Consider the following 24,733-nt stretch of genomic DNA (forward strand, 5'->3'; position numbering starts at 1 on the left):
CTTACCTTCCAAAAAGTTATCCCAACGTCTAGTGTTAGAGCAGTACATACCTGCATGTCACATCATTTGTATTACAATGGGTAAACAGTTATGACAGAGACACAGACTGAGGAAAACTTACATGATAATTTTATTATGAGACATCCAGAGCTTTAGTGGGAACGCACACAACCCCAGGTCTTTAGAGATGAATTTTCAGTGTTAAAAAATTGCCATTCTTGTTTTTTAAATTCCAAAAAATGTCCTGCATAATTACACACAATCTTTTTTTTATGTTTATTTATTTGTCCTGTTAGCTTTATCTGTCTTAACAAATCAATTCAGCTGCATTATTACTCAAATGTGAAGGAGACCACCTTTTGAACCGTGCCTGGAATGTTTTCAGTTATCTGTCAAGAATGCTTGATTATTCCTCTTTCTCATAGACAATTAATTTGTAAAGAAATTAAAATAAAACCCCCAAATTAAGAACAACACTGCACAGACCCCAGAGTATAAACAACCACTAAACTGGCACAGACTGCGCTGGTGAACCAAGAACACACCATCACCTACCACCAAGCCACCAGCCAACTCCCACTACAAACTCCCAAACAAGGACCTAACAATATATTAAAAACAATTCAGACAAAAGTATGCCGTTGCAGATTCATGACACGTTTCTTCTCGTTTCCGTAAGTTCTGACTGCCCAGAGTTTTGTCATGTCATTACACTGCATTGATCATATATGCAATGAATGCACTGGGGCAACGGTGGTCTCCCCAGGAAACACCAGAAGAACTCACACCATCCTTTTGCTGGCAATGGAAACACCTGATATGACTGAGGCTGAACACATTTAGCTTTGTTTTGTGCTAAAAACCTGTACCAGTATTTACAAAATTGTTGATAAAAATATTTCTCTGGTGAAGGTGAAGAAAAAAATGGGGGAGAGGGACAGGGATCCAGGTGAGACTGGGGGCTGCTGAAGTAGGGGCCTGAATGGACGGATGGACAGATGGATGGATGAATGGGTTGGCGTGGTGCTACTCGGTCTTCGATTCCTCCTTTTCCGGTTCAGGCTCGGCCTCTGGGGTCTTCTCCACCTGCAAAGACACATGAAAGAAACAGTCACACAAAGAGTTTAGAGTTCATTCAAAAGCAATCACATAAGCATTCTCCTTTTAGGAAGAAGTGCTTCAGTCACGACACACTAACAATGATAGATCTAAACACAGTACATAGTAGTGCCTCAAATTACCAATAATTACATAGTAATAACTTTTACTTACTAGATTAATGTTTTAATTAACCCCCTAACATATTTAGTGCTACACCAGTTATGGCAGAGGTAGCCAACACGGTGCCCACGGGCACCTGGTCGCCCGCAGGGACCACGTGAGTCGCCCGCAAGGCGTGTTCTAAAAACACTACTCGCAGATGATAACACTGGAGAAGTTGGTCCAAGAAGCACTTCTTTAACAACTAGGCCTAACCCAACAGCTTTAAACAAAGACTCTTTCAGCTTCTTATCATCTGATGTGAGACTAACTGAATAGTGATCTGTGCAACTTTGTTATTCAGTATCAAACAAGTAGCCCTTCGTACAACTCAGTACCCTTGAAGTAGCTCTCAGTTTCAAAAAGGTTGGTGACCCCTGAGTTAGGGATTAACCTAGCTCTGTCCGCCTGTTGCTCCCCAGTTTTCACTATTCACACAGTCAGTGTGTGTCTGGCCACACCAAGCTTGTGAGGGACAGGAGTTGTAGTGAAAAGTAAGTCAAGCGGTATGGAGTAAACCCCACTTGTGAACCTTCAGGAGGCACAAGAAGATGACTTTTTTTCCCTGATGGCAGGACAAAGTATCCCCTATAACATTTGTGGCTTGTTTTGCATTCCATTGATAACAGGGACTTACTGAAGTGATAACAGTGAGCTTCTCTTACTTGCATGCATGATGCTATTAAATGCTGTAAGTTAAGTGCACATATTCAGTAAACAATCTTATCAGGAAGTGTTGTGATGCTCTCTGGCATATGTAAATTAGGGGTGGCATTCTATCATGACTCCAAAGATCTTTTTACTATGTTTCCTGTTTACTGTTTCAGAAATATACCTCATTAGTCTTGGTCTCCCCATTTTCCGACTTGTTCTCTTCTTTAGGCTCCTCAGCCTTTGCCTTCTTTTTCTCCTCTTTTTTGTCGTTCACCTCTTTATCTTTCTGTTGGAAGAAAACAAAGTGTCCTCAAAGAGACCCTCAGTATGTGTTCTGTTGCATCTAAAAAAGCCAATTATATATGCTTGTTCTTTGAGAGCACCGGATATGCTGTGTATTTTTTCTTTTTGATTATTAGATTAGATTACAAAAGCCTCGTAACTCTTCTAGACATTGTTAAAACTCAGAGAAAGAAAATAACAATGACCTAGAACTAGATTTTTTACCTTCAGTGTCTTTTTAGGTTTCGGTTCTGGTTTTGCAGGAACTGGTTTCTGCTAAAGAAATGACAAATATTAGTTTCATTAAAAAAACAACAAAAAAAACAGAAACATTAACCATGGTCACATGTATTGCCACATCATATTTACTGACTTAATTATTTGTTTCACAAACAACAAAAATACATTTTCCACTGAAATATACATGTCAAGAGGCATCACGCCAACTTTAAGTAACTTAATGAAAAGCATGAGTTATAAAAAAAAAGACACAACAGGCATAAACATGAGGCAGATTAACTGACATGATGGAGACAATCACTTACCGCTGATAACCTGGCAGATCTTCTCTGGGGCTGTAGATGTAGAAAAATACAACTGAAGTTAAATTTAAATGTGTGTGGACCTGCAGTGCAGGTGGAAAGAACTTCTAAATTTAGATATGACAATCTTGCCCTCATCAGTTATATATGTGCAATAACACAATAGCACTCACAAATCAAAATGAAAAAGAACGTCAACTTACTTCTCCTTTAACCTCTCCATCGGTTCCCTGCAGAAAATGATGAAAATTGTTTTAATGTATGATCACACGGACCATGAACAACTTTATCACTAAAGAACACACTCATGTTGGTGCTGAAGCACCTATTTAGAACGGAAACATTTTCACAGCATCGGCTTTACCACTGACAGGGGGAGGGGCACAAAACAATCCCTCTCTACTACGCCATCTGGCGATAAGAAGGTGTCATAGCAGTCATCTTGCAAATCGAACAAAGAAAACGTATGAAAATGTTTTATTAACACGTCTGTTTCATGGCTTTACAGCGACGATTAAAAAAGAATGAGTTTTCCCTCCATTTTTCTATGCCAATTAGACGAGACGTAGCGCGATATTGCGTCTAAAAAACAGTATTCAGTACAACCTGCGTTCGAGATGGAGAGTGTAGGAGCTGCAAAGCATGGCTGCGGTTCCACAGGCATGGAGATTCCAGTTCAGCACAGACACAAGACTGGTAGCTATAGTGCTGCTCAGGAAACCCGTGAAATAACACTCCGCAATTGTACAAATGATCGCAATTGGACGAAAAACAACACGAAAATAACCACTATGTAATTATCAAACGGAGATCGCAAGTCTTTACAACAGATTTTTTGAAAAATCACCGTTGTCTCGAGGGCTTCCTAATTTCGCTACGGATTTATAAGGACAAAAGTATATCCGCACGTCGTAATCAGGTCGTTTACTTACCTTTCTTTTAGGCATGGTGGATTCCTTTACTGTTTTCTTCTTTACGTGAAACTAAGAGGTTATCTGTTTAATTTAGACTTCACAGTTTAGATGGACAGCTTTTCGCAGAGCTCTGGTCCTGTAGTAAACACACTGTTACATTAAAACCAGTGGTTGAATGGGAGGGTGGAGGTGCGGCCAATTTCTGACTGATTTCAAATCTGACCAATCAAAGGACACCAAGATGTGCTCCAGACGAACTAGATTCTGAACTCTGTAGTCTTTTACGCGCGAAATCCTGAGTGTAAATAAATGGAATGTAGGCCTATTCTATTTTTTACATAATATTCTACAGCACGTCTAGAAAATGTTATTCGATGGGTGTGCATTAAGAAAGACGAAACCAGAAAAACGGTTTATTCGTCAATAGACAGATATTGTCGATGTGGATATCTGCAAAGGGACAGAACAGCTGGGATGTTGAAATCGGGTTTGGGTTGAGGAATCCTTTTCATAATGGCGACATGTAGCCAATAGTGTAGGCTATACATTTGCAAGCCTTCTTGTTGGGAATGCTAACATTCTGATATTTAGTTGTGGATAGAGACATTTTGGCCAAATCATGTTCACCCCTTGCATCTCTGACCTGGAAATTGCTGATAAAAGAAACAATAGGCAAGTCAGATGTCAGCCTATAGGCTTGGCGTGTTGGTCAGTGGACCATATGTCTGAGGGGTAACAATATGGGCAATTCTGGGAGATGGCGAGGCATCCCTGGGGGGTTTGAATGAGATCTAATTGGGGGGCCCCTTCAGCACAATCGCGAAGAAGGCTCGGTGTAATAATACAATAATGGGCTGTAGTATGTAACAGTGTAATTCACAATATCAAAACGGTTTTGTGCACATAACGGACAAGCTTGTGTGTCTCATACCATAGCATTTACACCACAACATGAATTTGGATTTAATTGAAGTTTAATCACACCTTCATCCATTTCTTCTTGCGCAAACATATAGCCACAGTCCACGGCCCATAACTTACAATTGTGAATATCTTTCACACTCCTTCTGATTAGTTTCTTGTCAAATTGTGTTGTTGTCTTTCAGATATTTAGTTATTTATTTTTCATCAACCTGTGTGTCTATGTGATGTGGTGATATAGTGATATATTTTTACCAAAGATATATTTAGAGTTCTGGTGGTTTATTGTATATTTAATTGATGGGCAATATGCACACCTTTACAGAAAATGTAAAGTAAAACTCAAGTTATACTTAATTTTAATACTTAATTACATAGAATAACCATGTACATTTTGTTCTTGATATTTTGCAGTCTGTGCCTGTTAAATGATTGGAGGGACTTATTACAAGCCTGCGATTGCCACAGATAATGACATTTCTTTTTTTTTGTCAGAGCATTTGATTTATTGATTGCTGTCAGGATGTAACAAGAATGAAAGAAAAATATAACAAAAATGCTTCTAAATTAAATGTCCTTCCCTAGCTTTAATTTGACCAGTAGTTGGTTGTTTACGCCGCTTGTTCCAATTTTTCAGCATTAACCCTTGCCCCTCGTGCCCCCCTTGCTGTATTTTTTTCAGTCCTTGCCCTCCCTGGGGGGCCTACCCAACACTTTGGGAACCACTGGTCTGAAACTTATTGACCTAAAAATCATGCAAAATCACAGCACAATTGGCACTGATAAAAGCTTGCCTAGCATGCTAACGGGTGTCTTTTGGTGATATAGTTGGCGATCTGGAGCTGTGAAAGCTTTTCTTAATTTTTTTGCGGCCTATCTCGGGCCACAGAACTACATAGTGCATAGCCTGAGCAGCTAGTAGGAATGACAGTTTATCGTTTTTTTACATGACCATACGCCAGCAAAATGAATTTAAAGATGACGCCAAAGCCAGTGGCCTGTAAAAACATTACTCAAAAAGTGCCAAGTTGCTCCATATTGTAGCCTTAACACACATCCAATGGCGTTTTGCATACATTACATTTACTCATTTGGCAGATGCTTTTATCCAAAGCAACTTACTAATGAGGAACAACTATCAAGCTTCAGTAAAGTAGGAAGTACTAAATCTATTCAATATGACAAAGTGCAAGGAGATCAGGTAAAGAAGTGCACAGTAAGTATAAGTTAGGTATGTTAGGGTGTTAGAGGTGTTAGGGAAGGAGGTGCTCTCGGAAGAGACAAAGAGATTTAAAGAGGGACACTCCTGCTCTGATAGCATTTGGTAACTTGTTCCACCATTGTGGAACCACAAACGAGAACAGTCATGGGTGCAGACCCAGAAGTCACTCTGTAGGCAGGCATTAGTAACTTGAATTTGATTTGGGCGGCCATGGGTAGACAGTGGAGGTCAATATACAGTGGAGTGACATGTGCCCTTTTCGGTTGATCGAAAACCAGACACTTCACTGCAATCTGGACCATCTGTGAGGGTTTCACTGTGCACGATGGGAGACCTGCTAGGAGGATATTGCAGTAGTCTGTGCGGAAGATAACCATGGCCTGTACCAAGAGTTGGGTGGCATACTGAGTCCGGTATGGCCTGATTTTTGTTACGTTGTATAGTGCAAAGTGGACAGAAGACAGACATAACATGGTTAGAGAAGGATAGCTGGTCATCAATCGTGACACCCACGTTTCTTGCAACGGCTTGGAGGACTTTGGTAAGAATGGGGTCCAGCAGACATGTAGTAGGACAGGTGTTAGTCAGGTGTTTTGATGTTTTGAGAGGGCTGAATGAAGGAATTGATGCACCATTGACTGGGGGAGACAGAGGAGGACATGCAGTAGAACAGCTGTTGCCCTCAGCAAGAGGCCTGAGTGATGGAAGTGGTGCGCCATTGAACAGAGGAAGCAGAGACAGGCATATAGTTGGACTACTTCATGTTTGGCTTGCAGGTGCCTTGCCCTCAGTGAGAGAGAAAGGCTGAGCAGGGAGAGTGATGCATCCTTTTAGACCCACAAAAGTAATAACTTCCCACAAATGTAATACATCACCAATATTAATAAATAAATCTGCACTCTTTAAACATAATAATCCCACAAACCTAATAACTGTTGCCTACCACAAATGTAATAACTAATTTCCTACAAATGTAATAATTATCAATGAAGAATTCTACCGGTGCTGGATTATTTTTTGAAACTGTCAAACATCTACAATGTGTTTGCAAGCTAGAGCCCTATGTATCAATCTGTTTTTGTCAAAACCAAATGGTAAATAACACCTCCAACTCTAGTCTCTCAGTAGACCAGAAAAATTAAGTGCCATCTCTGATCTCATCCACCTATTTGGTTTGAAAAAAAAACTTTTAAGAACAAATAGTGATGTGAAACTTGACAGTCAGTGCAACCCCAAATCAGAAAAAGTTAGGACGGCATGGAAAATACAAATAAAAAAAGAAAGCAGTAATTTATAAATTTATCTTGACTTGTATTTCATTGCAGACAGTATGAACACAAGATATTTCATGTTTTGTCTGGTTAACTTCATTAGATTTGTAAATATATATTCATTCCTGCCATTCAGGCCTGCAACACATTCCCAAAAAAGATGTGATTTGAAACTAGTGATGTCAACAGGTCATTGTAATCATGATTTGGTACAAAAGCAGCATCCAGGAAAGACATTGTCCTTTAGGAGCAAAGATGGGCCGAGGATTGCCAGTTTGCCAACAAATGCATGTGAAAATTATTTAAATGTTTAAAAACAATGTTTCTCAAAGAAAGATAGGAAGGGATTTGGATATTTCACCCTCCACGGTGCATAACATAATTCAAAGATTCAAGGAATCTGGAGGAATTTCAGTGCGTATTAGGGCAAGGGCGCAAGCCTAAGCTGAATAACCGTGATCTCCGATCCCTCAGACGGCACTGCATCAAGAACCGTCATTCATCTATAAGCGATATAACCACATGGGCTCAGGATTACTTTTGCAAACCTTTGTCAAGCACTACAATACGTAGTTACATCCACAAATGCCAGTTCAAACTTTACTGTGCCATAATAAAGCCTTATGTTAACCGTGTCCAGAACCGTCAAATTCTCTGGGCTCAGAGGCATCTGGGGTGGACCATCACACAGTGGAAACGTGTGTGTGTGTGTGTGTGTGTGTGTGTGTGTGTGTGTGTGTGTGTGTGTGTGTGTGTGTGTGTGTGTGTGTGTGTGTGTGTGTGTGCACTAGGTCTTCTCTTGGCTCGGAGGCATCTGGGATGGACCATCACACAGTGGAAACGTGTATTGTGGTCAGACAAATCAGTATTTCAGGTCTTTATCGGAAGAAATGGATGCCGTGAGCTCCGGACCAAAGAAGAAAAGGACCATCCAGACTGTTACCAGCAACAAGTTCAAAATCCAGGGTCTGTCATGGTATGGGGTTGTGAATCTACCTCTTCCCGTTGCTACTTCATCATAACCTATGGGGGTGCCACAGCATATTCTGGTTGCTACTTCATCATAACCTATGGGGGAGCCACAGCATCTCTCTCAGGTAGTGGGAACAACAGGTGTGGTGTTATGCCTATAAAAAAATAAAAAATATAACTGTTTTTAACAGCCCACATAGCACCATGATCATAAAAAAGACGGCACACGGCAAATGTAGCATTGTTATATGAGGTTAACTGTGGGTTATGCATCATGGTAATTGTTGACAACTGAGAAGCACTGTGCCCAAGTGGGGAAGAAGCAGCTGGCATCAACATGGGAGTGTGAGAGATTCCACAGTTACATCAACAGGAGAGATATTCGACACGGCCAGAAACTGATCCTAAGTCAGTGGTGCGTCTACTGGGAGATGAAGCACTGAATGAGCTTAGAGCCAGATAACAGTAGGTTTGGAGAAGGCCAATGCATTATCAATTTGAGTGGCAGCTGCTCATTTTCAGTAAACATAGAAATGTAAAACTTTTTTATTTATATACAGTATATATATATATATATATATATATATATATATAATAGTCATATATATCATAGCCATAGTCCGACATATGCCATATATGTAATAGTCATATATATCATAGCCATAGTCCGACATATGCCATATATGTAATAGTCATATATATCATAGCCATTGTTCTCTGAGGGAGATAAGTGAGACAAACGCTTACTATGGGGATAACGCCCCTTGTGTGAACGCTGGGATGTATAGATACACCCCTAAATGCGGCCCAAGACACAGCCACTCCCCTCGTTGAGTGAGCCCCTACTACACATGGGGCATCTCTGCCTGTGGCCTGATAAGCCATGGCGATGACCTCCACAATCCAGTGGGAAAGTCTCTGTTTAGAGAGTGCACAGCCCTTGGATGCAGTTGCAGTGCACACAAACAGCTGCTCACAACATCTGAATGCTTTAGCTCTCTCCGGGTATGAAGAGGACAGAGCGCATGTCATTCTTCCTGTTTCCTCCAATGAGCACGGAGAGGGACAGAAGGGAGAAAGCTGCAATGTCAGGCAGCCACAGAATATAGGTACTCTAGGCATAAAAGCAATATTAGCCCTTAGTGTCACTTTGCTGAAGCAAAAAAGAGATGTTCTGTACGATAGGACCTCCACCTCCTGCAGAGGCTCAAACGGCGCACCACAGAGTGCATGCAGCATCAAGGACAGATCCCAGGTTGGGATCCTGTTCTTGTCGCCATGGCGAAACGGCATCAAATGTCTCCTCAAACATGACAAGCCGATATGGCTGACCTTAAGCGTAGAATGGGCCTTACCCTTTTCAAACTGAACGTAAGCACGTCCGCAATCGAAAATTGAAAGGGGATTACACCCCACTGATCACACCGCTTCACGAACACTTTCCATTTCAGATCGTAGGGTGATCTAGTAGACGGAGTTCTGGCATTCTGAATAGTAGTGAAAACATTAGGAGGAAACCAACTGGAGCTCAGCATTGCCCTTCTTGGGTCTGGGGGAAGCAGTTCTCCTCCCAAATGTGACAGAAGATCCCTGCAGGTAGGGAGATGCCATGGCTCCCCCACTAGCAGCTGAAGGATCTCCACCAGCCTTGCACTGTTTGTCCACCACAGCACAATCAACAGAAACGTCACACTCTCGTCCCTCATCTTGGTCAGTTTGTGAGGGGTCTGGTGGTCCAGCCACGGGTGTGCTAACGCATCCATGTCCAATGGTGCGTACCTGTCCCAACTGAAAAACAACAGTTTGCAATGTGTATTCTCTCTTGATGCAAACAAATAGACCTACGCCTGAAAGAAGCAGGCAGGCCCAGGCCCAGATCATCTCTATTTTCTGAGGATGCACTCTCCACTCCTGATTGGAGATGGAGGCTCTCCATAGTTGGGCAACGCCAGCGTTTAGCCGTGCCGGTACACGTGTGGCTCTCATCGATTTCAAACGAGCGTGTGCTCATGTCAGAATAAAATACACCAAACGATGGAGGGAAAACGATGTCTGCATATCTCTCATGATCAGTTGACTCAGTGGCACAACTGAGATGCTTGATGTCATCAGTTCCAGTAGGCATAAACAGGTGTAAAATCACACCCTCCTCTCCACCTGAAACGAGATTTGGGCTGATTAGGCGCAGATTAAATAGTCATCTGTCTACCCATGAATCCTCAGACCCATTTCCCTTAGAGGGGCTATAGCAGCTCTCATAATTTCGAGAGGCTGTGGACAGGCCAAATGAAAAGACTTGAAATTCCACAGCTCTGTCTTTGAAATAAAAAACGCAGGAACTGCCTGTAACATTTGTGACATTCATGTATATTCATAGCCATCTTTCAAATCTATTTCCTTTGTGATGCATAGACATTACGAGTTGTTTGTGTGTAAGCATTGTGAAGGCATACTTCCGGACGTGACAGTTAAGGGCTCTCAGTTCCATAATTGGGCGTAAACTGCTGTCTCTCTTGACAACTGCTGTAATACCTTAAAAGCAGCTTGTTTGGGGAAATTACTCAAATGGCTTTTTTCTCGAGGAGAGAAGTGTTTTCCTCCCTCATCACTGTTGCTGGCATTGCATTTACTATTGCACTAGTGTGACTGACCCTGCAAGCCTGGGGGTTTTATTGCTGTTCTGTTGCCAAATGGTAGACAGAACCCAGGGGGAGGCTACATGTGTGCGCCAGTTCGGGAGAAACCGAAAGAGTGCCCCTGCAGGCTGTCATAGGCTCTAGAGCCGTGGGCCTTGTTTGAATCATAGGCTCTAGAGCCGTGGGCCTTGTTTGAATCATAGGCTCTAGAGCCGTGGGCCTTGTTTGAGTCATAGGCTCTAGAGCCGTGGGCCTTGTCTGAGAGCGTGAGGGCAGAGGTAAGGGTGCAAGGCCTTTACCTTTGTTAGTTACAAGGGGCATGTGCTTGTGTAACAACCACTGATTATGAACCTCCACAGAATTACATGTGGAGAAGATGTGGAATGGGGTTGGGCTAAGTGTACTATTGCCGACCCGGTGTTGTGTAGCCTGCTAGGCTGGCTTTTTATTTTTCACCATAGGGCTTCGGTGCCATGGCCACGGTTTTTCTGTGTCGAGCTGGATGGTGGGCTGATGTGGGTATGGTTTGTCCAGGCTCTCACCACATCACCCAGGCAATCCTGTCTGTTTGAGTGTAGGTGGGGGGAGGACATTTACGTCCACCCTGTTACTTTCACATGCTGGTGGTGGTTGTGTAGGTGAAAACAGTACAACTACAATGGGTCAATACAGTTTATTGAATTATCTATTGATACAAGACAGAGAAGATAGACAAGCAACCAGACTGAGAGGGTCTGAAAAGACAAAGTCTAGTGAGCAAGTTGCTTAAGTTGGCAACACTGTGAGTGTGTGTGTGTGTGTGTGCCAGGTGCTGTGTGTGAGTGATGGAGCAGGGATGGCTACGTTTACCACAAAAGATTCAGTGGTTATATGAGCTCATAATTCATATTCATATGAACTATTTTGGCAGAAAAAAAGAGACCTGTAGCTACAGCCCACTAGCCAGACCCTTAACACACCCCTGGGGAAGCTCCAGTTTTGGAGAGAAAGAGGAGACGGATGCTCTCAACAAATGGGTGGCTGAAAAGTGACAGTGCATAAAATGATGCACTAGCCTACATCCAAGTACTGTAAATCAGCTACCCAACACCCAGTAGTACGATTCCTAAATCCCGTAACCCCACCCCTGCTTTAATCCCTGGGTTACCTCCTGGCTTGAAAAGACTTTTGTGGTAATGTTGTGGATTCACCTGATACTTGCTAGCTTCTGGTCGAGTTTTACACAGCAGTTTACTTTAACCCGGCCGTCCTCAAGCAGATGGGCCCCCCCTTATGTGCCGCGGTTCTGCTTAAGGTTTCTTCCTGTCTAACAGGGAGTTTTTTCTTGCTCTTCTCGCCATTGTGCTTGCTCTAAGGGGGTTCAGGCCCTGGGCTCTGTACAGCGCCTTGAAACTATTTTATTGTTAAATAAATCAAAAATTGAATTTGATTTTGAAAACTAGGAGCGCAAGCAGTTCGTAGTAGAGCGATATGAAGAAGCTATAGCAAGCAGCCAGCCCCTTCTGTTGGCCGAAACAAGCACAGTGTGAGACATCTGCCCGTCAGCTCTTCTGCCCAGTCTTTCTTAGGGCTTTCCAATCTGTTCTTAATTCAAAGTTAAAAATGGGAACAGCTCTAGCTGAGGACAGGCCACCAAAAACGGGGACGTCTGGTCACACTACGGTTGTGGCCTCTCGCGGCCGAGATGCTGGGCCGCACATTGACAGATGTCTAGAAACAGTTTACCCACAGTGGAGTGTTGTTCTGTGGAAACAACATGGCCACTTTGCATATTACATTGCCAATTGCAAAATGCATTTTCAAATCGCATGACCAAATTGGACATTGAATTGCCATTTGAATAAAGAGGCCAAATTTCCATATTTTAGATCACTCAGATACCAGCTAGCTAACTTGCTAGCACTGAACCCAATAATGGGCATCCACGGATTTTAAATGCATTTTGAAAGATCAGTGCTGAAGCAAATGTGTTTCTTGGTTGCTAGCTCATTTTGGCACCAGAAGAGTAACCCAACCCTGGTTTTACGCTCTCATTAAATGTAACTCAGCCTACATTACAATGAAAGATTCACGCTCCTGGTCCCTGTTGCATCAAACTCCCTCAAAACTCTCTCTATTTCAATGTCTTTATAAATACTCATTAGAGCCTCAGATCTTTAAATGTCTCAAGCAACTGAATGATCTTTCCGTTGAAGCATCAGTCATAATCAGTAGAACTTTAATTATATTGTGAATGTTTGGGTGCATGTCTACTGTCCAGATCAGAGTCAGTCCCCTGCCGCATCATTGTACAGTGGTGGCGCCAGCTCGAGTTGGACATCTCCCAAATGGGCATCACTATGCTAACTCAGCGATGGCTAACTTAGGCTCCACCACCTGCTTTTTGTTTTGCATTTAAATGTTCAAGTAAACTATATTGCTTTCTTTTTTGCATTTTAAACATTTCTACATTATTTCAATTTACTTTCACGTTATTACATTCAATACAAAAGTCAATACAAAATCGCTGGCCCTCCTTGTGCCACTGCCTCTCAGTTAGTGCTGACCCTACACGATGAACTAGTCTTTTTAGAACAAGATGGCCATTTGGGTCCTGAGAAATGTGTTTCATAAGTTAATAAGCTGAGGGACTTCTGGGTGTAATGAGGTGTAGGGAATGTGTCAAATAAACCCAGCTATCAAACAAAGGAGGAGGTTCCAAATAAAAACTACACGCCTGAAAAGCCAAGTCCTATGACACTGTAATATCATTACTATGAAGACGACAGACACTTACTGGCTCTCTTAACAAATCACAATGTTCATTGTGACCACGTCCTGAACCAATCACCAGTGGAGTGTGCCAAAACATAGAGTCTATTGAGCTAAAATATCAACAACCTTTCACCAATCACAGACTGTACCTTTAAATAAAATAATTCGGTAACAAAGATTACCTACTTAGTACATACCTTAAATCAAGGGTTCTACAGGACAATTCAATAAGTCTAGTTATGTATGAGATATCAGATCCTAGCCTTTGTAAATCAGCGAATCAGCCTGCTATTATCTTAAATCATAATCAGAGTGAGCACTCAGAACTTATAACCCATCTTCCTCGCCTTTATGTCTCGGAGGCTTGACTACTGTTCCAGTGTTCTCCAAACCCCTTTAGACATCATCAACTTATTTCAAACACCGCCTCCAGCATGTTCACATCGACTGAGTGAACGGAGCACATCACCCCAATTCCTATATACCAGCATTGGCTCCCTTTCAGTTATGTAGAAATGATTTAAATGGAGTGCTACTAGTTTAAGGATCAGCAGTGTTTTAAATTACTTGAAACTTTTTCATATATATTTGATATCTAGATATCTCTATGACTACCTTCCAACCCACTCAGATTAAGATTATGTGTTGTCTGTGACCAGTCCCAAAAGAGACATCGGAACCTTGGTCAAGTTCATAGACAATCACCGTTGAACATGTTGAAACTATACATGGTTATAGTGATGGAAACAAAAAAAGTCATAAGAAAGGTTAGTTTGGGCTAAAACTTGATGCACATCAGTCACATAATGAATAACAGACCTAGAGGAAGAAACAGAAGATTTACCTTTTAGTAGAGAGGGTGCAACACAGACAGAACAGAAAGCTCACAGAACTGGCACGTCTGCTTCACCAGCTCAGTTTGGAGACGTATGGCACATCAGTTTTCTTAAACTATTTTTTGAAGAATAGTGCCCTCTGGTGTTAGTTAACTAATTTGTGTAATGTACTCAAATTCATTTTCAAATTCATGATACATGGTCATGTGAGGAAGAGATCAACACCTGTTATTCCTACTACTAGCTGCCCAGTCAAACTATGCAGTTTTGTAAAATGTTACAGCTTTTACATCAAGACGTCATCCCCAAATATATGAATGAAAGGCAGTAATCAATTTGCAAGCTCGCTAGCTTTTATCAGTGCCAGTTGTGCTGTTGTTGGTCTCTGCAAGGCAAGGTTATTGGCAGTTAGCTAGTTAGCTTAGTAGTTTTAGACAATCTCTGCAATGCCTCTTTAACTAAACACAGCTGAAATGACAGGAAATGTATCTGGTGTAGGGATGTATTTGAACACTATATGTGTGTTACTCAGGAAGTGATCCAGTGGTACTTCTGACACATTGCTCTACCATCTGAGTGCATCCACAGAGAAGACGAACAACAGGTACAGGATTTGATTAGGGTTAATGATCCTACAGCATAAATGTTTATTAAATTAAGGCACAAGGTGTGAAACAGCAGGTGCTTAATTGGAGAAGATTTTCTGAAAATGTATTCCATTTTATTTCCCTTTCATTTTTTCTGTTGCACAAGAGGTACAGACATACCAAGCCATGAGATAAAGTTACTGCAAGTTAGGTGAGTGTCACATTGTTTCAGGTCATAGGTTATAAAACATGAGTTTAAGATACGGTCGTGAAAATACTGTAAAAAAAGTAACTGAAAATGTGTGTTCAAGTACTGCCACATCATAATTGAAAGAGAACCCTATGAAAGTACAAATATAGTTTAAATTAACTTTCCTCTTTCCGCAACAAACTTCTCTCTGAACTCCTACCATGGTTTAGTGATTCCACTACTCAATATTCCACCCATCACAAACATCAGTCGACACACTACAGATGTGCACATGTAAAGCTACGAATATTGTCGTTTGAGCGCATCAGAACTGAGAAGTATCTGCACAAACTAAGGAGACCTAAAGCTGGAAAGAAGACACAGCCAAGTCAAAGCTCACTTATACTAATCTGAAGCTAAATAACCAAATACACCTTAAGTTACATTCAACAGTTAATAGTTTGAATATGACTTTGATCCCCAAGATTTCAAACAGATGTTTTTGCATAGATTGTCTAGATATTCTATCCAAGCTGACAGAGAAACTAATGTGTGGCTAAACAAACATTCTAAACCTCAGCAAAGTTTTTATTTGATTTATAAAAGACGACTCGACGTATTGTCCTGTAAAAATGAGCACTGTACATGATCACAGTATAAAATGGTGGGGATGCCATCTTCCCTTCATGGCAGGAAGTGTCCCTTGGCTTAAACTCTTATGACTGTATGTGACTTAGTAATAACAGCAGTGTTCTCCCAGAACTGCAGGTTTTTTTTCCACTGTGTTCAGTGTGTGTAGGGATGTGTGACCGCCTGAGACTGCCATGTAAGTGTACACATCACATATGTATACCACACACACACTTTTGGTAAACTGATCTATGTAACCGAGGTAAAAGGATCAAAGCCTGTGGCTTCCGAAGGAATTACTGAGAAACACCTTCACAAGACATGACACCCCTAAACATCACATTTCTGTGTAGATCACCCGTGAGACTACCGTGTGACCAAGGCATTGGATTTCATTACTTGAGTTCAAGGGAGGTTAATCACCCACACCTCCCATTCAGTGCCCCCTGTCACCACCATTTTGGTTTAGCCGCGAGTGCTGTACAAGTCGGCGTCCTCAGGGTGGGACTGGCCGTGGTCCAGAAGCAGAGGATTGGGGACAAAGTGTGATGGGTCTACAACAAGACAAAACAGTGGGGAAAAGTGCATTTACTATCTGCAGACAGAGGCTCAAATGTCCATTTAAAGCTCAACCCCCTCATGCCCTTGTCACAAGGCGCTCTTTAAAATGGTAACAACACAGATGTTGATGGACAGAAAACATGAAGGCAAGTTAACTATAGGTCTAAACAGGCCCTAGGCGTGTGACTGCTCACCTGTAATGGCCTTCACTGGAACAGGCTCTTCAATCACAATAGGGGGCTGATCCATGGCTACGGGGGTGGTCTCCTCCACAGACAAGAGCGTGCCTTCTTCTGCAGAGGAGGGGGCCGTCTCAGAGGCAGGTGTTTCCACTATAACGAAGCTTGGCTCACTGCCAGAGGGAGTGGCGTCGTCAACAGCAGCCACAGCTGTCTCAGGGGCAGGGGGTGTGGCCTCTTCAACAGCTGGGGTTGGCTCTAGTGCAGGGGGTGTGGCCTCTTCAGTACCTGTTGCAGGGGAGGGATATACATCAAATACAACATTCAAATTACCCAGTACAAGTATACACGTTATATTACACAGATGCAATGACTGCATGGACAGACTCTCCAGCCCTTTGTTACCTGGAGTGAGTGCAAGTTGTTCTGCAGGTGCCACCTCTGGGGCCTCAGCAGCAATCATTTCAGTGGCTTCAGCAGGTTTAGATTCTGGAGTAGTTTCGGTAGTAGATGCGGCCTCTGGGGTTGGTTCAGGGGCTGCCTCTGGGGTAGGTTCAGGGGCAGGTGCAGCCTCTGGGGTAGGTTCAGGGGCAGGTGCCTCTGGGGTAGGTTCAAGGGCAGGTGCGGCCTCTGGGGTTGGTTCAGCGGCAGGTGCGGCCTCTGGGGTAGGTTCAGCTGCAGGTGCCTCTGGGGTAGGTTCAGCGGCAGGTGCCTCTGGGGTAGGTTCAACAGCAGGTGCCTCTGGGGTAGGTTCAGCAGCAGGTGCGGCCTCTGGGGTAGGTTCAGCTGCGGCCTCTGGGGTAGGTTCAGGTGCAGCTGCGTCCTCTGGGGTAGGTTCAGCTGCAGCCTCTGTGGTAGGTTCAGCTGCAGCTGCGGCCTCTGGGATAGGTTCAGCGGCAGGTGCGGCCTCTGGGGTAGGTTCAGCAGCAGGTGCCTCTGGGGTAGGTTCAGGGGCAGGTGCCTCTGGGGTAGGTTCAGCAGCAGGTGCCTCTGGGGTAGGTTCAGCAGCGGCCTCTGGGATAGGTTCAGCGGCAGGTGCGGCCTCTGGGGTAGGTTCAGCAGCAGGTGCCTCTGGGGTAGGTTCAGCAGCAGGTGCCTCTGGGGTAGGTTCAGCGGCAGGTGCCTCTGGGGTAGGTTCAGCAGCGGCCTCTGGGGTAGGTTCAGCGGCAGGTGCGGCCTCTGGGGTAGGTTCAGCGGCAGGTGCCTCTGGGGTAGGTTCAGCTGGTGGGGTCTCTGTTGTGGGTTCAGGTGCAGGTGCAACCTCAGCAATTTCAGCAGGCAGTTCCAGAGCTGATGCCTCTTGGGTGGGGACAGCTTCCGGAACAATAGGATCTGCAGTCTCAGGGGCGGGTTCTAAGGCAGATTCCGGGGCTGCCGGGGTATCTGAAGAGGGTACCTCAGTCACATCTGTAGGGGGCTGAGGGACTTCTTCAGATGGAACAGGAGGGGCATCAACGGCTGGGACTGGTTCAGAGGTCGTGGGCTCAGGCAAAGCTTTGGATTCCGGGACCTCCGGTTCTGGACTTGTCACAGGTGCTGCTGGCTGCAAAATGACAAAGTGGGAGATTAGAGAAAAAAAAGAGCTACATTGACTCATTATTTAACACAGTGGCCCCTTGGTTGAGGATCTCTGAAGCCAACAATGCACACGAGTCTTTAAAGGTAAAGGTGTGGCCAAAAGCACTAAGTTGGCAGATCCAGGCCAAAGTTAGTTTTATTGAAAGGTTTGCCCAGCAATCCCTTTAAACTGAATGCATCAGTGAGTCGATATTACATAGTAAGAAGATGGTAATATCTCTGCGATTTTTTGACCATGTGCACTGGGAGCGCTTTCCCAAGGAGGAAACCATAGTGCTTCTTCTGCTGTTTGTTGACACATAACTGTAGCTCGTCAGACATGATTCAAGATACCCCAGCCACATCCCCTCAAACTGACTGTTATTCTGTTAATCAAAGTATGTGATTTTTAGCCTATACGAAAAGAAAGTGTCAGTTTTGCAACTTAGATTCCATGGCAAGCTATTTTTGTCAAGATCAATATAGCCTATCCCAGAAACGCACCCATTCTAGCATGCCTAGGGCTGGCATAACATATGATACACATTCAATTTAATAAATCGCAGTTCATTTATTTAAACACATTTGCAAATGAAAAATGGAGAGCTTATTTGATCCCTTCATATTTGCTGAAATTTTAAATGTTACAGAAAACATTCTGGCACTCGCTACGCTGTGACTTGTGAGAGCAGGAGAGGTCAGGTCTATTTTCCCATTGAATACATGTTTGGAGATGGAAACCCAGATTTATTAGTAGGCTACATTCACTCCTTTCCTCAATAGGATATGTATGGTGTGGTGGCGCAAAAAGACTGGTCTTAAAGTTTACTGCAACAGAATATTAGGTTTGTCTCAACTATAGTATTCGACATTGATTACATTAAAATGATATCTATTGCATTGCTTTTTTACTTTAAAATATTCTGGGAACAAACTGTAGGCCATTTGGTGCTGTCAACGCTTATCCCCAGCATATTCAAATAAAAAAAAGGCTTCTCTGACCTGCTCTTCTGAGTATCACATCTCGAGACATGATAATAAGACAGACTATTTTAAATCCATTCGCAATCACATAGTAAAGCTGAATGAAAAAGTTTAGGAAACCATAACCTGGCCCATCTCATTATAGACTGGGGGGGGGGGGGGGGGGGGGGGGGCTTAAACTCCCACTCCCCAGAAGAGGTCCATCCTGTACAATGTAACGCAGGTTATGCTAGTGCCCATGAGCCGGATTGGGAGTGTGAGTGTAACGGAAGCCAGCGGGTACAGAGCTGTGCAGTGAATAAACCTCACTTCCTGACACCTAAAGAGACGTGTTAGCGACAGACGCTAACACACATGAGTTTTAGCCTTCTTGCTAGCACACCTGCCTCCCATGTCCAAGGTTGCAAGTTTGAGTCTGTGCGGGACTGTCATGTCTAAACAACGCAGGTTACAACAGCATAACGTGCAAAATTATTGAAACCGCACAACTATTGGCGGCTTACGTAAAAGGAGGATGGAGGAGAAGGAGACAGTATATAGGCAATAAAGAGAGGGCCAGACAGAGGTATATTGAGGTGTTTATGGAATCACCTCTCACTAACTCTGCATGCCACAAGGAAAAAAACAAACAAAACAAAACAAAACAACCACAAACTCTTGACTTGACTGTCATTTTTGTCACATTCGTTAGTGCACTTACATACCTCAAGGCTGGTAGCAGGGGTGATAATGGTTTCTTTAGGTTTGGATTTAAAAACTGAGGCCACTGATGAGCTAGCAGCATATATCTTCTTACCGGTCACCTACAGAGAGTGGGGATCAGGTAGAAATAGAAAATAAGGATAGAAATTGTACAGAAAATTCAGTCTTCACTGAATTGAATACAACTGCCCTCTGCAATTTAAGGTGACATACCTTTAAGAGCCCAACTGTTTGAGTGGGATAGCACACTGCGGTTCCCACTGTCGTAAGACCAAGAGGCACACCCAGCCTCTTCAGACGCGACCCTACAAACACAAACCACAAACTTTCTGCAAACAACCGAGCTAGGACAATGAAAAAATGTCCATGGGGGCTTGTTTTACAGGTGACTAATGCAGCTGTCTGGGCAGTTGGCAAAATGGATGCAATGCAAATAGTTGAGTTTGCTCTAGAGGAGGTACAAGAACATCACCTTCATCAACAGGGATTGCAAATATTTGCCAATAGGAGCAATCTTCCCTAAGAGTTTGATGACATAAATTTCAGAATTCAAAATTTCATTTCACTGTCTGAATTTTCCCTGAACCTTATAAAATGGATATGTTGTCGATGTCGTTTTGCAGTTGCCCGTCATTGTGTTCTAACTCAATACTGGACCAATTATGATTTTGATAATTGTCCTTAGTATAAGTTTGGACCCAAAAAGATCTTAAAATAGGGCCCAGGTTAAAAAATCCCAAAGTTTCCCTTTAGTGATCTCTTGAAGACCTATTTTAAAACTTCTGTGAGCTTTCAGTCAAGACAAGACATAACGCATCATAAAGAATAAAAACAATGTACCATGAGTAATTTCTTGTCACTGACAAGAAAACAAAAAATGTATGCATTTTCATAAGAAATTTCAGGGCTCAAAAGTAATATGCTTAACTAGAGGGCCTAGCCTTACCCTTCCGTGCCAGTACCAGTCCAGCCAACCCAGACACTGTTATGACGCCCACCCTCGGCAGGAAGCCTGGGGGAGGATCTCTTAGGAAATTGTATGTATCTGCAAAAAACAAGAGTCAAGTATTTTGTATCAGACAAAGAACAGGACCACATTCCCTTTCAATGGTGTTCACAACCATTTGAATAAAAGCAAGTCCAAAGAAGTACACAGTCCCACTCTTATCATAACTCCTTTCTTACCTTGTCCTGATTGGTAAACAGCTACCGCACCAACTTTTACTGAAATGCAGGCATTCTACGGAAACATATAATTCACAATTACAATAATAATTCACGTCAATACAAACTGAAATTCCTGGATAGCTGTCACACACGTGTAATCATCATTAATATTTTTCTGTACTGAATTGTCATCTAAACATTATATACTACTGGCTAAGACGCTCTGTATTCATCATCATCATCATCATCATCATCATTGTTTATTCATAATTGACTGAGCACAGGGCTCTTTTGCAGCAATGCCCTGATTGAGGCTACATAATACCGAAGACAAAATAAAAAAAAACCATAACAAAACAAAACAGACAAAATAAATAAACAAAACACATTAAACAACTCCGAAATTTAGTATAAAAAAAATCAAAATAACATAAAGTTTTATCAGAGAATCATTTAAAACAACAATTCATGTTCATTGCAGGCATATGATCATTGTAAATTGGACAACACTGACCAAAAAGGCCTGTGGCAAGGCAGGTGTTGAGGGGGACAAAAACCAATCTAAAATCACATTGATCTGGGTACCTTCACTGCTCGGACATAGGGCTGTAGTCCCACTCTCACGATACCCAGCCCTGTTTGTAGTGGTCCTGGCCGCTCCTCCACATAGCGCATTGCAGGAGGGTCGGGCGAGTAGATCGACAGCTATGGAGACAGAGAGCAACATGTTTGTCTTTGCACTGGCCTTTGTATGTGAAGAGTGTGCATGTCATGGGTGTCTTTTATCGCACCTCTCGTGGAGACACGAGCTCTTCATGATTCCCTTCACTCATGGCGTAAACACGAAATGAAGCCAGTCCAAGAGCAGCCGGGACGGCTGTCAGCTTCACGGCCTGAGGATGTGGACAAAAACAATTCCTCACAAACTCGAGTTAAATAGTCACTACAACTGACAAATGAACTCGCACAGGGAAATACGTTAGCGTGAAATAGGTTCGTGGTTACTATTTGGTCATCGTCATTACACTGTTTTGTCCAGAAGAACGAACTACAATTTAATAAGAGAATGATATCCAGTTGATTCAGACGTTGTGACCTTCTAATTTGTGTGCTTCCTTTCAAACAGGCTCGCTGATAGGTTAGTTCATTAAAGTGGCGCACCTCTTCTACAAGATTAATCAGCAATAATCCTAATCTAATTTGTCTTGTCTGGAAACCCTAAGAGATTCCGTATTATCATGCTATCTATATGTAAAATCATATTTAGAGCGCAAATACAACTAAACACATCGGCACCATTCAGTATTAGCCTTTAGTACAACATGTTCTCAGAGAAACGAGCATGCAAGGCATGGAATGGTCGCTGTGCGACGTGCTCTTCACGTAAGGTTTTTAATTCCGTTTTAACAAACGAGAGTGTATAGTTTGCCATAAATGCCAACATGATAAAACAATCTTTTTTGAACGAGTCATTCAAACATTGGTGAAAGTTTTTCGTTAGCAAATACCACTCACCTTGGAAGCCATGATGGTCCCTCCCCCTGTCTTTTTCGTATGGAAACCAAAGAGGGACGTAAAACGCGTGGAATGAATTGCGACCCCTTTACATACTTGACTTCTTTCCTCGGTAGCGCATCTTTCCCCATCAGTTAATTGAATGCTACGTAGCGAACACAGCAATAGTCGCCACAGATCCAAAGCGTTCTAATATTTTCAGATTTTTTTTAGCAGCATACGTCTATGCTAATTTGTTGGTGTTTAGTCCCTCAATACAATTGACAAACAAGTCCAACAGTTCACAGAAACGCCAACATTAGATTTCCCAACCGTCATTAATGGGGAAACTTTAAATAATGTTTACGCTCTAAATTATGAAAATAAAAGGCAACAAAGCCGTTCTTTGTATTTTATACAATCTTTGTTTTTCTCTAATTTGACACCAAAGAACAATTATGAAACACATTTTATTTTGTGTACTGAAAATGTTCAGTAAAAATGAGAAGATTCATATTTTTCAAATAATTCCACTTATAACTGATTTACAGTTTGCAGTTATGCTTTCCAACAGTAAGCCTTGCCCTTTCTTGAGAAGGAAGTCTGTGACGCTTGGGTCTGTATCAAGTTTCACCTCATGTCTTTAGGGTTGAGAGAGGGCTCAGAGAAAGTTCAGACTGGCTGTTGTAAATGGCAACAGAGAGGACTAGTAAAAAAAGACTCACTGAAAAGATCTCTTGTGGCATGTGCAGATGTTGGCCTATGGCTGCCATCATTACAACACCAGTAGCCAAAGACAAAGCTGATTAATTTCAGAAATCTTTGCCTTATACCCTTGCCTTGGAGGCTGCTTGAATTCTCAACAAAGGTTTTGTCACCTGGTTAATAAATCATATTGTACCGCACAGTCCTTCTGTCCGCCTGTCATTTTCTTCTGAAGTGGGGTCTATGGCCCCTCTTACTTCCCTCAGGTGTCCAAGAGTACGACGACTGCAAAGGGCATGAAAAGGACCCTTCGACCCAAATCTACCCACAGTCCTGTGCAGAACTCTGTAATTCAGAGCATCAGTCCTGTGAAAGGGGTGCTGAGAGATTGGGTTGAGGATGTTGAAAGGTGAACCATGACACAACCAGAAAAGGTGTGACGATATAAGACAGTGAGGTGGTGTTGGCTTTGCTATTGCATTAACTGTTTTATTTAGCAAGTTTATATCAATTTAAATGACTCTTTTATGAGCGCTTTTTTGCTAAATGACTGAGGCATTTGCTGGTGTGAACCTACAGTTCAATGTCATGTTTTTACTGTGAAGAATATTTGTGTTTTTTCATATACTTTCATATACACCTCTCATATCTAGGTATACCCCATACTGTTCCCCTTCCTAACACACCCCACCTTACACCTTGAATCAAACCCCTAGACATTAAGTTGTGTATTCTACCTTTCTTAAACTGAAATGTAACTTGTATGCTTTACTCAGAGGAGAAGAACATTATAAAAAACATGATGCAGGAAACTTAGGTTTTGCTGTGGGTTTGCCGGTCGGAGACACCGACCGCTACGTGTGATGAGAGAACATAGCAAGGAGTGAAGCTGGGACATTGAGGAAACATCGCCACCTTTGAAGACAAGGCCAACACAGAAGAGACTATACTATGGACAATATCTCCTAACCATCCCTCCTTCTCTCTCTCCATTGTAATGTGTTGTGTGTGCTTCTGGTGTGTTGCATAGAATATGCAGAATAAACCGACACCCTACGCATCAAACCAGCATTCCATCAAGTTCTTTGTTAAGCCAGGCAGCCCCAACTAATTTCAGAGCTAAAATAGGTCTGTTATAATATAGTATGTGGTGTTTTCACATGAAATCCGTTGGAACATGCCGATCTTTCAGGTTACGTTTCCACCCAGTTCCACGACCTTTCAACTGTATCTGTAAATAACTGGACATAACCATGGAGACATACAAGAACCCTCTCCACTCAATGTAACAGTGCAGATAATTCAGTTTATTAATTTTACAACTTAAATTTTACAATCTTTATATAGGTTTTTCAGAAAAAAGGGCTAACTCTGAATCATAGGAAGAATAAATGTATCTCTCTTTCATATAACACCTTTTTTTGTCGATCAGTCATTGTACAGAGTAAACGCTTATAATATATTTTCAAAAAAGAGCAATATGTTCCTTTTTTAAATGTCGCAGTGCAACTTACATCTGATACAGCAGAGCAGTGACCTGGGGGGCAAATGCCCAAAATAACACAGTGGGACCCGTTGGCCAGATTTCATACAGCCCACACACACTCACACTCACTTTCAGACAGCCCACACACACACTCACACACACTTTCATACAGCCCACACACACACACTTTCATACTGCCCACACACACTCACATGCATCCACACACA

At 42.5% G+C, this 24,733-nt stretch overlaps 2 protein-coding genes across 4 annotated transcripts; both read right to left on the minus strand.

Annotated features, from left to right (window-relative positions):
* Positions 1-107: 107 nt before the first annotated feature.
* Positions 108-3,828, minus strand: hmgn7 (high mobility group nucleosomal binding domain 7). 2 transcript variants are annotated; one of them, XM_012819623.2, is made up of 6 exons: positions 3,671-3,828; positions 2,942-2,968; positions 2,742-2,771; positions 2,422-2,469; positions 2,096-2,200; positions 108-1,086 (listed from the first exon to the last, which is right to left on the minus strand). In XM_012819623.2, exons 1-6 carry the CDS (start codon positions 3,683-3,685, stop codon positions 1,027-1,029), a joined length of 285 nt encoding a protein of 94 aa, XP_012675077.1. In that variant the 5' UTR covers positions 3,686-3,828; the 3' UTR covers positions 108-1,026. The 2 variants fall into 2 exon arrangements, with proteins under 2 accessions (XP_012675077.1, XP_012675076.1); XM_012819622.2 differs by having other exon boundaries at positions 2,422-2,472; positions 3,671-3,827.
* Positions 3,829-15,413: 11,585 nt separating this feature from the next.
* Positions 15,414-22,511, minus strand: apool (apolipoprotein O-like). 2 transcript variants are annotated; one of them, XM_031571421.2, is made up of 10 exons: positions 22,337-22,511; positions 21,613-21,714; positions 21,407-21,526; positions 20,840-20,894; positions 20,601-20,699; positions 19,868-19,959; positions 19,657-19,755; positions 16,814-17,954; positions 16,427-16,654; positions 15,414-16,225 (listed from the first exon to the last, which is right to left on the minus strand). In XM_031571421.2, exons 1-10 carry the CDS (start codon positions 22,346-22,348, stop codon positions 16,137-16,139), a joined length of 2,037 nt encoding a protein of 678 aa, XP_031427281.1. In that variant the 5' UTR covers positions 22,349-22,511; the 3' UTR covers positions 15,414-16,136. The 2 variants fall into 2 exon arrangements, with proteins under 2 accessions (XP_031427281.1, XP_012675003.2); XM_012819549.3 differs by having other exon boundaries at positions 16,427-16,699; positions 16,817-17,954; positions 22,337-22,506.
* Between the last annotated feature and the right edge of the window lie 2,222 nt (positions 22,512-24,733).

The sequence above is a fragment of the Clupea harengus genome, chromosome 8 (genome assembly GCF_900700415.2).
Source record: "Clupea harengus chromosome 8, Ch_v2.0.2, whole genome shotgun sequence".
Classification (NCBI taxonomy): Eukaryota; Metazoa; Chordata; class Actinopteri; order Clupeiformes; family Clupeidae; genus Clupea; species Clupea harengus.

Coding starts and splice junctions, on each gene's coding strand:
- hmgn7 (XM_012819622.2), bottom strand. Junction 2,772..2,941: donor ATGGAGAGGTTAAAGGAGAA/GTAAGTTGACGT, acceptor CTACATCTACAG/CCCCAGAGAAGATCTGCCAG. Junction 2,201..2,421: donor AACCTAAAAAGACACTGAAG/GTAAAAAATCTA, acceptor TTCTTCCAACAG/AAAGATAAAGAGGTGAACGA.
- apool (XM_012819549.3), bottom strand. Junction 21,527..21,612: donor AGCTCGTGTCTCCACGAGAG/GTGCGATAAAAG, acceptor CTGTCTCCATAG/CTGTCGATCTACTCGCCCGA. Junction 20,895..21,406: donor CCTATGTCCGAGCAGTGAAG/GTACCCAGATCA, acceptor ATGTTTCCGTAG/AATGCCTGCATTTCAGTAAA.